Source organism: Musca domestica, unplaced genomic scaffold (genome assembly GCF_030504385.1).
Source record: "Musca domestica strain aabys unplaced genomic scaffold, Musca_domestica.polishedcontigs.V.1.1 8, whole genome shotgun sequence".
NCBI lineage: Eukaryota > Metazoa > Arthropoda > Insecta > Diptera > Muscidae > Musca > Musca domestica.
This window is the reverse complement of record NW_026712409.1, coordinates 22,575,408-22,587,527: the sequence shown is the minus strand read 5'-3', so window position 1 is coordinate 22,587,527 and position 12,120 is coordinate 22,575,408. Positions and strand designations below refer to the sequence as shown.

Below are 12,120 nucleotides of genomic sequence, written 5' to 3'. Positions count from 1 at the left end.
AAATTTGAAATATTTGTTTTTCTAATCCAATAAAAATACCACCCCTTGCTTTTTTATTTCCAGATCAATATCCTTGAACAACAGCAATAACAAAAGGGGGAACACAATAGAAATTGAATAGCATATCATCACAGGAATCTGACAACTCAAACTTGTATCTTAGACTTCATATCCGGTAAATCAGGATAAAAACGAAAGGACACACAGAAATCATGTGGAATTTTCAGAGAATCATTTGTATTTGGATATGTTGCGTGTCCTGTATGTTTGGTAGCACACAATTGTCATCGCTGGTTCAAGCAGGTATGTAGTTTATGCACACACACACACATATGTGTGGGTACAAATGTATGTGTGTATGTGAAGTGTTCACATGAATGCACAGCTTCTATGTGCGAAATGGAAAGCGAAACTTGTAACAATTTCGAAAAGAAAACATGGTTATTTTTTTTTTTGCTTTCCTCTCCATTTATCATTCTCCATTCATATGAGAGAACATATGAACACACTCCCACACATACATCTATACATTCATGTGTATGTGTAGTGTAGTAAAAGTAATTTATTTAAGTTACATTTAATAGAAACTAGAAATCATCGTCATTGTTGCGAGCACCATCAAATAGAACACACCGGCACACAAGTGTTCTGGATACCTACATTGTTTTCATTTTTATTTCTCATTTGTTCTTCTGCTTCTACTTGTTCATCATCTGATTCTTCGTTTCCTTACAGTTCCCTATGAATACTTTGATGATCATGACCAAAGTTTTTATGACTTGGATACGGAACAGATACAGGCGAAATATGATACACGTTTGCTATCACAGCAGATGTTGAAAACTTCAGATGCGGAGGAGCACCAATCACTTGAAAGCAAAAAGGGTTCCTCGCCTTTTAGTGCGGTGGATGGTTCGACAGCGAATGAGGAACGTATGGGTGGAGGAGGCGCTGGAGGTGCGTCTTTTGTTTTCGCTGGTAAACAACATACCGAGAGCTCACTAACCGATTCAGACATTTTAACTAAATTGAAAACTAATGATGCTAGCCAGAATGGTAACAACAACAACAACAATAGCAATAACAACAAGGACACCACAAGGATAGATGAAACAACGCCTGCAATTACGGAAAAACAAGAAATCCATTTGCCACGTGCGGCATCCTGTTACACAAATGGCCAAAAATACACTCACGGCCAAAAGGTAGGTTGGAAAAATATTTAGCAAAGCAACAAAAAAATTAAAAAGAAAAAATATTCTAAACATTTACACGTCCATTGCCAGCACTTTCATTAATTATCATTTCTTGGGAATTTTCAATTTTAAAAAATTTCATATTTTACTTTAAATTAAATTATTATTTTTATACCCTCCACCATACACAGTATGGAGGGTATATTAAGTTCGTCATTTCGTTTGTAACTCATCGAAATAATAATTTCAGACCCGACTGTGTATATATATTCTTGATCAGCTTAAAATTTTAAGACGATTTAGCCCTGGCCGTCCGTCCGTCTGTCCGTGTGTTGTAATTACACTACAGTCAAAACGAATTAAGATAGGAAGTTAACATTTTGCACAGGTCTGTCTTTTCTAAGATGGGCTATATCGGTCCATGTATAGCCCCCATATAACGGTACCCCCCGATATTCAGTATTTTGATGATTTTAGCCACATTTTGCAATGGAATTGTCTGAAATACTACACAAGGAGTTTCTTGTGGCTACTTTAACCCCTAGGAGGGAATTAGCTCAATTGGCCCAAGATATCGTATAGCACCCATATAACGCTATCAACAACATTGGGTATCTGGGATGGGATGTCTTTAGCCCCTTTTTCAATGGAATTGTCTGAAATTCTACACAATGAGTTCTTTGTGAGTACTTTACCTCCAGAAAGGCTATTGTCTATATAGGTCTGCGTATAGTCATATAACGGTATCCCCGATATTCGGTATTCTGATGATTTTTGTGACATTTTTCAACGGAATACCGAATATCGGGGGTAATTTCTATGTCAATTTAACTACGACCGTCCGTCTGTCTCTTCGTGTCAAATGTTGTAATGATAGTAATGGCTATCACGGCTATGTGTGGGTACCACGTCTATGTATAATCTTCGTATAACCTCCATATTACGGTATCTCCCTATATCCGGTATTTTAATGATCTTAGTGACATTATTATACGGAATTGTTTCAAATTTCGTGTTTGAAGTTCCTAATAGGCACTACAATCTTTGACAGAAAATTGTCTCTACTCCCATATATCGGTACCCTCCTACTAAAGTGAAAATATTTTATTCCCTCAGCCATATGGCTAGAGAGGTTACACAAGGTTAGATAAAAACAAGTAAGAAAGCTGTAAGTTCGGCCAGGTCGAACTTTTAAAACCCTCCACCATTTGGTACAAATTTGGCAATTTCCAAAAAATAAAATCCGTTAGAAATTCTGTTAAAATCTTAAAAATACCGAATGCTTATACGAAGACGTGGGTCTGCATAGGCAACTTTTGTCATAAATTATTACAATATTTAAATGCGAAACTTGAAGAAAAATCTGTTTATAATGTAGCTAAAATCATCAAAATACCGAATATGGGGGGTACCGTTATATGGGTACTATACGAAGACGTGGACCTGCACAGACAATTTTCTGGCATGGGCTGAAGTATCCATTACGAACTTCACATGCGAAATTTGAAACAATCCCTGTAAATAATGTCGCTAAAATCATCAAAATACCGAATATCGGGGGGTACCGTTATATGGGGGCTATATGAAGACGTGGACCTACATGGCTCATTTTTTGATTTAGGATGTAGTATCCATTACGAACTTCAAATGCCAAATTTGAAATAAATCCGGTGAATAATGTCGCTAAAATGATCAAAATACCGAATATCGGGGCGTACCGTTATATGGGGGCTACACGAAGACGTGGACCTGCACAGATAATTTTCTGTCTAAGGCTGTAGTATCCATTACGAACTTCAAATGCCAAATTTGAAATAATTCCGGTGAAAAATGTCGCTAAAATCATCAAAATACCGAATATCGGGAGGTACCGTTATATGGGGGCTACATGATAAATGGACCTACATGGCCCATTTACGAACTTAACCTGCCTACTGGGAAAATATACATGTGTGCAAAATTTTAGCCTTCTATCTCAATTTGTTCGAAAGATAGCGTGATTACAACAGACAGACAGACGGACAGACAGACAGACGGACAGACAGACAGACAGATAAGCGAACATGGCTAAATCGTCTTAGAATCTTACGCTGATCAAGAATATATATACTTTGTTGGGTCTGACATGAGAATTTCGAGGAGTTAGAAACGGAATGACAAAATTAATATACCCTCCATAGTATGGTGGAGGGTATAAAAACCGCACCCAACCTCAGACTTCTGTCATTTCTACAGGGTTGCCCATATTCGACGGACCCATGTTTGTGACTTGTCTTTATGGCTTGTTCGCAGGCAACATTCTTTGCGTCAATTGAATTTTGTACGGGAACAAATGCAAATCAATGCGAATAATCCGTTGTAAAATGGACCGAGCCATGCCCAACTGCTGAGAACGGCGTTTTTGGGATGTTCTTGGGGACCTCTCAACACTGGCTCGTACGGCAGCGATATTCTCTGCCCATCGCCTTGGTCGACTTTTATATGGCCTCTTCGGATTAGAAAGAGCCTTACCAGTCGAAAATTTTTCGTATAAACGCTTAATGGTGTTCTTAGAAGGCGCACTTCTCACATTTTTATACCCTCAGCCATATGGCTACAGAGGGTATATATCATTTGATACGGCCAAAACGTGCCTAGTCGAAATAACGGTTTTAGACCCTAGGTCTCTTTGGACCAAATCCGTTTCAGAACATTTGGAGTCGATCTAGCGATGTCCGTCCGTCCGTCCGTCCGTCTGTCTGTCTGTCTGTCTGTCTGGCTGGCTGGTGCGCACGATAACTCTCGAAGGGAGTATCCGATTTGGTCCAAATTGGCTACAACGTAATATTTTTGTCAAACTTAGATCGAGTTCGGAGATGGGCAATATCGGTCCACTCCTTCTGGTACCTCCCCCACAAAAGGTCGAAATTTTCAAAAAATATTTTTTTTTGCACAGGAAGAGAAAGGATAATCCGATTTTGCTCCAACTTTGCAAATCCTAATATCTGCGTCAGTGCTATGTCTGGTGTGAAAATGGACAACATCGGCCTACTCCTTCTGGTACCTCCCCCACAAAGGGTCAAAATTTTAAATAATTACAACTCTCATAAAGTGTGATGTAAGAGTCCGATTGTCTTCAAATTTCACACATCCCAATATTTATATTAACCCAAGGTCTGGTGTTAAGATAAACAATATCGGTCTACTCCTTCTGGTACCTCCCCCACAAAAGGTCGAAATGTTCAAAAAATATATTCTTTGCACAGAAAGAGAAAGGATAATCCGAATTTGGTCAAACTTTGCAAATCCTAATATTTGCGTCAGTGCTAGGGTAGGTGTGGAAATGGACAATATCGGTCCACTCCATCAAGTACCTCCCCCACAAATGGTCAAAATTTTGAATAATTACAACTCTCGTAAAATGTTATGTAAGAGTCCGACTGTCTTCAAATTTCACACATCCCAATATTTATATTAACCCAAGGTCTTGTGTTAAGATGAACAATATCGGCCTACTCCTTCTGGTACCTCCCCCACAAAAGGTCGAAATTTTCAAAAAAAAAAAAACAAATTTTTTGCACAGAAAGAGAAAGGCTAATCCGAATTTGCTCCGACTTTGCGAATCCTAATATTTGCGTAATTGCTAGGACAGGTGTGAAAATGGACAATATCGGTCCACTCCATCAAGTACCTCCCCCACAAAATATTGAAATTTTGAGTACCCATGAAGCTCATAAATCGCCAAATTAACATCCGATTCCATTTAGACTTGGCACATCTGTCGAAATATTTATATCATATTTTGAGTCCGATAGGAAATGGGCAATATTGGCCCATTCCTTCGGGATCTGCTCCATAGAGGGTCAAACGATAATCGAACATAGGCTGAGGGTATATCTCTGGCGGCAATACCGACTGATACTTTTTAACTTGTTTAATGTTTTAAAAGCACGTTGAGTTTTCACAATTGACTTCTTCTGTTGAATGTAAATTTCAACTATTTCAGAGCGCTCGCGTGGCGTGTATTGGTTCATGGTAAAAATTTTCTTGGTCTGACGCTTTAAACGCGGTATGTCATTAAGCGATGTGACATCTATGTCAAAAGTTATGGCGTTGCCAGATGGGTCCGTCGAATATGGGCAACCCTGTAAGCCACTCGTCCGACAGCTGTTAATTATTCCAGTGACAGCTCATTACATATTCCTTACAAGCAAACGTGTGATTTTTTGGTGAGAATTTTCCATAAAAAAATTATTCGTGATTGAATTCAAGCGCGATATTGTGATTTCTGGAAAACACAAGTGGCTATCGTAAGAGCACTCCAGCATTTAAATGTGAATAAATATTTTGTGTCTCGTACCATCGCTCGTTAAAGTGATACTGGTAGCGTAGCCCGACGTCAAAGAAGTGGACGGAAGAAAACAACAACATCAGCAGAAAAGGTTCGAAAAGTAAAAAAAAAAACGATTTGATCGAAACCCGCGTCGCAGTGGCCCAAATAAAGGCTCGTGTGCTGAACATATCGCAAAATTCCATTCGGCAAATGTTAAAAAATTAACTCGGGGTAAAGCCATTGAAATTCAAAAAAAGTACAAAACTTACACCGCAACAGAAAAAATAGACCCAATAGAGCTTCGCTTGGTCGAAAGTGGTGAACTGCCGAATTTGGTTTTCTCCGATAAGAAAACATTCGTTGTCCAGCAGTTTGCAAACAAACAAAATGAAAAGGTGCACCTTCGGTTAACCACCAGAACTCAAGCACCGGGTGTGGGCCGCCATAACAACCGATGTCGCTCTCCGCTCGTATTAATCGACCGTGGCATCAGAATTAATGCCGACTATTATGGCGAAAATATTCTGGATGGTGTATTAAAGCCTAGGGCACACAAATATTTTGGCGACGGGCCTTGGACATTCCAACAGGACTCCGCACGCGCCAGCTAAGAATGGTTACAAATTGGGATTCATTTCCAGCACACAATAGCCACCAAAATCTCCGGATACCAATTTGTTGGACTATTGTGCCTGGAGTATTTTGGAAAGCAAGGTTGGCACTAAAAATACCAAAGTGTCGATCACCTCACGCAAGCGCTTCGCCGGGAATATGCCAAAACACCACAGAGCATCATTCGGGCAGCTTGTGACGGTTTCAATGGTTGTTTGAAGCCCACAATTCGTGCCAAAGGTGACCAATTTCGTCCGTCTGTCTGTCCGTCTGTCTGTTGAAATCACGATGCAGCCCACATTAGTCAAAATTTAGCAGAATAATTGTTATTGTGCCTAGGGTGGTTGATATTTTAAATGAGATATATCGGACCACGTTTTGCTATAATCCCCATATAACAGTACCTCCCGATATTCGGTATTTTGATGATTTTTGCACACTTTTTCACGGATTTGTCTGAAAATTGGTATTTGGTAATCATAATGGGTTCTAGCTCCGGTGGCGAAACTTTGCATGTATAGATCCCCGCTTTGGTATAGGCCCCATATAACGGTATCTCCCGATATTCGGTATTTTGAGAATTTTTGCCAGATTTTTTCACAAATTTGTCTGAATATTGCTATTTGTTGTTCATAATGGGTTCTAGTTCCGGTGGCGAAACTTTGCATGTATAGGTCCACGCTTTGGTATAGCCCCCATATAACGGTATCTCCCGATATTCCGTATTTTTATGATTTTTGCCGGATTTGTCTAAAAAATTGATATTTTTAGGTCATAATAGGTCCTAGTTCGTGCACCGAAAAATTGTATGTATAGGTCCACGCTTTGGTATAGCCTCCATATTAACGGTATGTTCCGATATTCTGTATTTTGATGGTTTTTGACACATTTTATTGCGGATTTGTCTAAAAATTAGAATTAGTTGATCATAATAGGTTCTAGCTCCGTTGCCGAAATATTGTATGTATACGTCCACGCTTTTGTATAGCCCTATAAAGCGGTACCTCCCGATATTCGGTATTTTGATGATTTTTGCCACATTTTCCCACGATTATGTCTAAAAATTGGTATTTGTGGGTCATAATTCGTTCTTGTGTTTCCGTTACCCTAAGGTGGAGGGTATTTAAAGTTCGGCCCGGCCGAACTTTATGTTTTTTTACTTGTTTGCTTTCACTCAATAAAATTAAAGAAAAAATTAAAAATTATTGCGTTTGACTCTGTTGCAGTTTTTTTATCTGCCTTCCCGAAATAAACCAAAAAGACCGTCTCCATTGTATTCCCAGACAACTTGTGCCCTTATCTCTGGCAAATCCCTTCCAAGGTTCAGGTGTTATTTTTCATCCGTGTTATTGTTGAGGATTTTCATTTTTTCCTCTCCGCTCAGCAGATTTATGACAGCCTTGTCATTAATTTATGGCACATTAATAAAATTGATGTAATTAATTAAAATCGAGTGGGGGAGAACAAACTGTTAAACCTGTCGGCTTAACAGAAAACAATAAAAGGGGATTTGTGTGTGCGTCTGTATTTGTGTGTGCGTGTGGTTTCCTGGGAAAACAACTGTGACAACCGTCGGATTATAAAGAAATTATTCGAATATTTTATTGGACAAAAGCAACATTTATGACACAAAATAGATGAGTGGCTTATAAATTTCTCCGGAATTGAGAAGAGATAGAGTGAGAGAGAGACATCATAATGAATTTCAATTTATGACGATTTTACAATAGAGTTGCGGTTGCTTACTGACGGGTTGGAGGGAGTGCCTTTTCATTTCTGGGTCACTGGCGCGAGTTATAAATATAAAACATAAAACATAACAATTACAAATAAAAGTAAATTATGGAAATTGAATAACGGAAATTCCATTAAATCGATACTATGTAGCACACAAAATTATTACTAAACGAATTATAAAAAAATTAGGTCTACAAAGAGAAGACGTTTTAAATTTTTACATTAAGGATCCACTAACCCATATAAAATAAAACCAGTAAAGAAAGTCTTAAAGTCGGGCGGGACTGATTTTATGATACCCTACACCACTTTTCTAGTTTAGTAGAGCTCAACATAACAATTAAAAGTTTTTATGGGAGAATTCAAACATACACCCTATGATTATAAGTATAATTTAAAGTTCAAAGGACTAAATATGCCGAAGCATTTGTATCTTTTAAATTCGCACTTGTATTGCCTATTTGGTGCACAATTAATTTGAAATCGGATAAAGATATATATAGTAGCTATATGCAAATCTGAACCGATCTCCATAAAATTTGGCAAAGATATTTCTGAGCTGTATATGATATATTTCCCTGAATATCGGTGTTACGGTGTGCATATTACGGTTGTGGGTAACAAATATGACAAATCGGATGAACAGTATATATGGGAGCTATAGCTATATCTGAACCGATCTTCACCAAATTTGACATACTAGCTTGTAGACTCAATTCGGTCGTAAGTGCCGAATTCCATTCCATTTGATGCCAAATAAAAGCTAAATCGGACGAAGTTATATATGGGAGCTATATACAAATCAGAACCGATCTCGATAAAATTTAACAAAGGTATTTCTGAGTTGCATTTGATATATTTCCCCAAATATTGTTGTTACAGAGGGCATATTACGGCTGCGGATGACAAAAATAACAAATCGGATAAGCAATATATATAAGAGCTATAGCTATATCTGAACCGATTTCGATCAAATTTGGCCTAATATGGTTGTATGTGCGAAATTCCATCCTATTCGAACAGATATTACACGTTTGATGCACAATAAAAGGCAAATCGGACGAAGATATATATGGGAGCTATATCTAAACTTTGATCTTCAATTTCAATAGGGTTCGTCCTTGGGCCAAACAAATGGTCTGTGCAAAATTTCATCTGGATAGGACAATAAATGCGAACTGTACTTTGTTTACAAAAATACATGGACAGACGGACGGACGGACGGACATGCATAAATCGACTCAGAATGTGATTCTATGCAGATCATCAAAAGGAACTATGGTTCTATCTCGTTTCCTTTTGCCTGTTACAAATAAATGCACAAAGACATAATACCCCGACCACCTTGTGGTGCAGGGCATAAAGAGAGAGAATTTACCTCCGGAGATTTAAATGAGTTGTTTCATTGATTTTAATACACCGATAAACGTGTCTTCTATGTGTATACCCTCAACATAGAGAGGATACAACATTTGATACTACTGAAAATTGCCCCATTGGAAGACATCAGGACACTTGGAGTCCATCCAGCGGTGTCTGTTCGCCCGTTTGAATGGCTGGTGTCACGATAGCTTTCAATTAGGTCCACACTTAATGTATCGCAGTCTATATACATACATATAAATGTTCTAAAAATCAATTGAGAGCGGTTGGACCTATTTATTTGATGTTTATTTTATTTGTTTGAAATTGCAGTGAGAAGGTTTTTACTAAAGACAAATTTGAAAAAAAATCTCCAAAAGTCACGAAATTGGATAAATAATTTTTTTTTGATGTGGATTTGCGGAATTGCATTTAGAATGCAAAAATTCGTTGGAAAAATACGAAAATCCCGATGAAAACGCCAATATGTTCATATTATCGAATGTTGTTAGTTATTATACCCTGCAACACTAGGTGTTGGGGGTATTTCAAGTTTATTATTAATATTAGTCCCCGACATAAGAAAAATGTTTTGCCATAGGTTGTAGTACCCATTAGGATCTTTCAGCACGAAATTTGAAACGATTCTGGTGAATAATGTACAGAAATCATTAAAATACCGAATATCAGGAGGTACCGTTATATGGGGGCTATACGAAGACTTGGACCTGCATACAAAAATTTTGTCATAGGCTATAGTGTCCATTGCGAAATTCAAATACGAAATTTTAAGCAATTCCGGTAAATAATGTCGCTAAAATCAGGAAAATACCAAATATCGGGAGGTACCGTTATATGGGGGCTATACGAAAACGTGAACCGACATAGCCCATTTACGAATTTAACCTGCCTACTGTTCTTCCTATCTCACCGAGCTGAGTCGAAACAGCTATGGATGTCCATTTGTCTGACCATGTTAATTTGAAATCACGCTACAGCTCACAATTATCTCACGAAATTGTGCAGGATAATATGGTTTGGTCCGAATTAAGCCTATTGTTTTTACATTTAGGAGCTCAAATTGTCCGAAAAATAAATTAAAATTTTCCTGATTTTGCACGCGCTCTACAGGTCATAATTGAAAATCAATCTATACGGATTTTTCTATGAGGATAGGGAAGAAGTCTAACAGAAGTTCTTGCAAAGGTAAAATTCATTGAAGTCCCTATGGCATTATTTCAAAAATGAAATCAGCCAATGGATTTGGGGGCTTCCAACATATTATAGTGTGGATGACGTGGCTCTCATATGTATTTATCATAGGCTGTAGTACCCATTAAGATATACGAAATTAGAAAAAATTCCGATGAAAAGTGTCGCTTATAAAAAAAAGGAAAAGCAAGTGAAAAAGCTATAAGTTCGGCCGGACCGATTTTTGAATACCATCCACCATTTGAAACGAATTAGGCAATTTTCAAAAATACAAAATCCGAAAAAAAAAATCTCTTAAAATCTTAAAAATACCGAATGTAACCCTTATATTAGGGTCTATACGACGACATGAACCTGCATAGCTTTTGTCATAAGCTATTACAATATTCAAATGCGAAACTTGAAAAAAATCGGTGAATAATGTAGCTAAAATAAATAAAATATATCGGGAGGTACAATACGTGGACCTGAACAGACAATCTCCTGTCATATACTGTAGTATCCATTACGAACTTCAAATACAAAATTTGAAACAATTCATGTAGATAATGTCGCTTAAATCATCCAAATACCAAATATCGAGGATGCCGTTATCTTGGGGCTATACGAAGACGTCAACCTGCACAGACAATCTCCTGTCATATGCTGTAGTATCCATTACGAACTTCAAATACCAAGTTTGAAACAATTCCGGTGAATCACGTCGCTAATATCATCAAAATACCGAATATCGGGGGTAACGTTAAATGGGGGCTATACGAAGACGAGGACCCACATGGCTCATTTTCTGTCTTAGGCTGAAGTGTTCATTACGAACTTCAAATATTCAAATTTGAAACAATTCTGGTGAATAATGTCGCCGAAATAACCAAAATGCCGAAAAGAGAGGTATCATTATATAGGGGGGTATACCAAAACGTAGACTTACATGACCCATTTTGCAATATCAAAAGTCCTGCAGACATAAAACACATCTGATTTAAATTTTGTCAATCTACTTCGTTTCGTTCGGAAGCTAGAGTGATTTCCACAAACGGACAGACGAATAGACGGACAGACGGATGGACGGACATCCCTAAATCGGCATAGAATTTATGCTGATCAAGAATATATATACCTTGTGGGGTCTTAAATTTATATTTCGAGGTGTTACAAACGGAATAATAAACTTAATATACCCTCCATACTATGGTGGAGGGTATAAAAACGATAAAGGGAGATTCTGTTATATGTTTGATATACAAAGACTTAGACCCGCATTAACAATGTTCTGTCATAGGTTAAAATATCCGTTAAGATCTTCCACAAACAAAATTTGAAGCAATTCCGGAGAATTATGTCCCTAATATCATAAAAATACCGAATGAAGGGAGATACCGTCATAGCCTGTATTACCGATTTAAAAATTCAAATAAGAAATTTAAAACAATTCCGGTGAATAATGCCGCATTAAAATACGAGAGATACCGTTGTATGGCTGCTATACAAAAACATGGACTGACATGCCCATTACGAACTGCCTATTGGTCAAGTACACATGTCTGCTAAATTTTAGCCATCTATCTCAATTCGTTGGTAAAAAAGTGTGATTACAACAGACAGATGGACCTCATTAAATCGACTTGGAATTTTACGCTAATCCAGAGTATGTATATGCTTTGTAGGGTCTTACCATTCATAAAATTGTGG

General features: G+C 37.7%; 1 protein-coding gene across 4 annotated transcripts in view; it reads left to right on the top strand.

The window, feature by feature from the left end:
- The window catches only part of LOC101900562 (homeobox protein 13), a 124,312-nt gene that overhangs the window by 54,539 nt on the left and 57,653 nt on the right, over nt 1-12,120 (top strand). For all 4 annotated transcript variants that reach the window (XM_005185470.4, XM_059131021.1, XM_059131019.1 and 1 more), the window contains exons 2-3: nt 64-303; nt 736-1,205. In XM_005185470.4, the coding sequence (XP_005185527.1) occupies nt 213-303; nt 736-1,205 (561 nt within the window). In that variant the 5' untranslated portion in view covers nt 64-212. The remainder of the gene's footprint in view (nt 1-63; nt 304-735; nt 1,206-12,120) is intronic.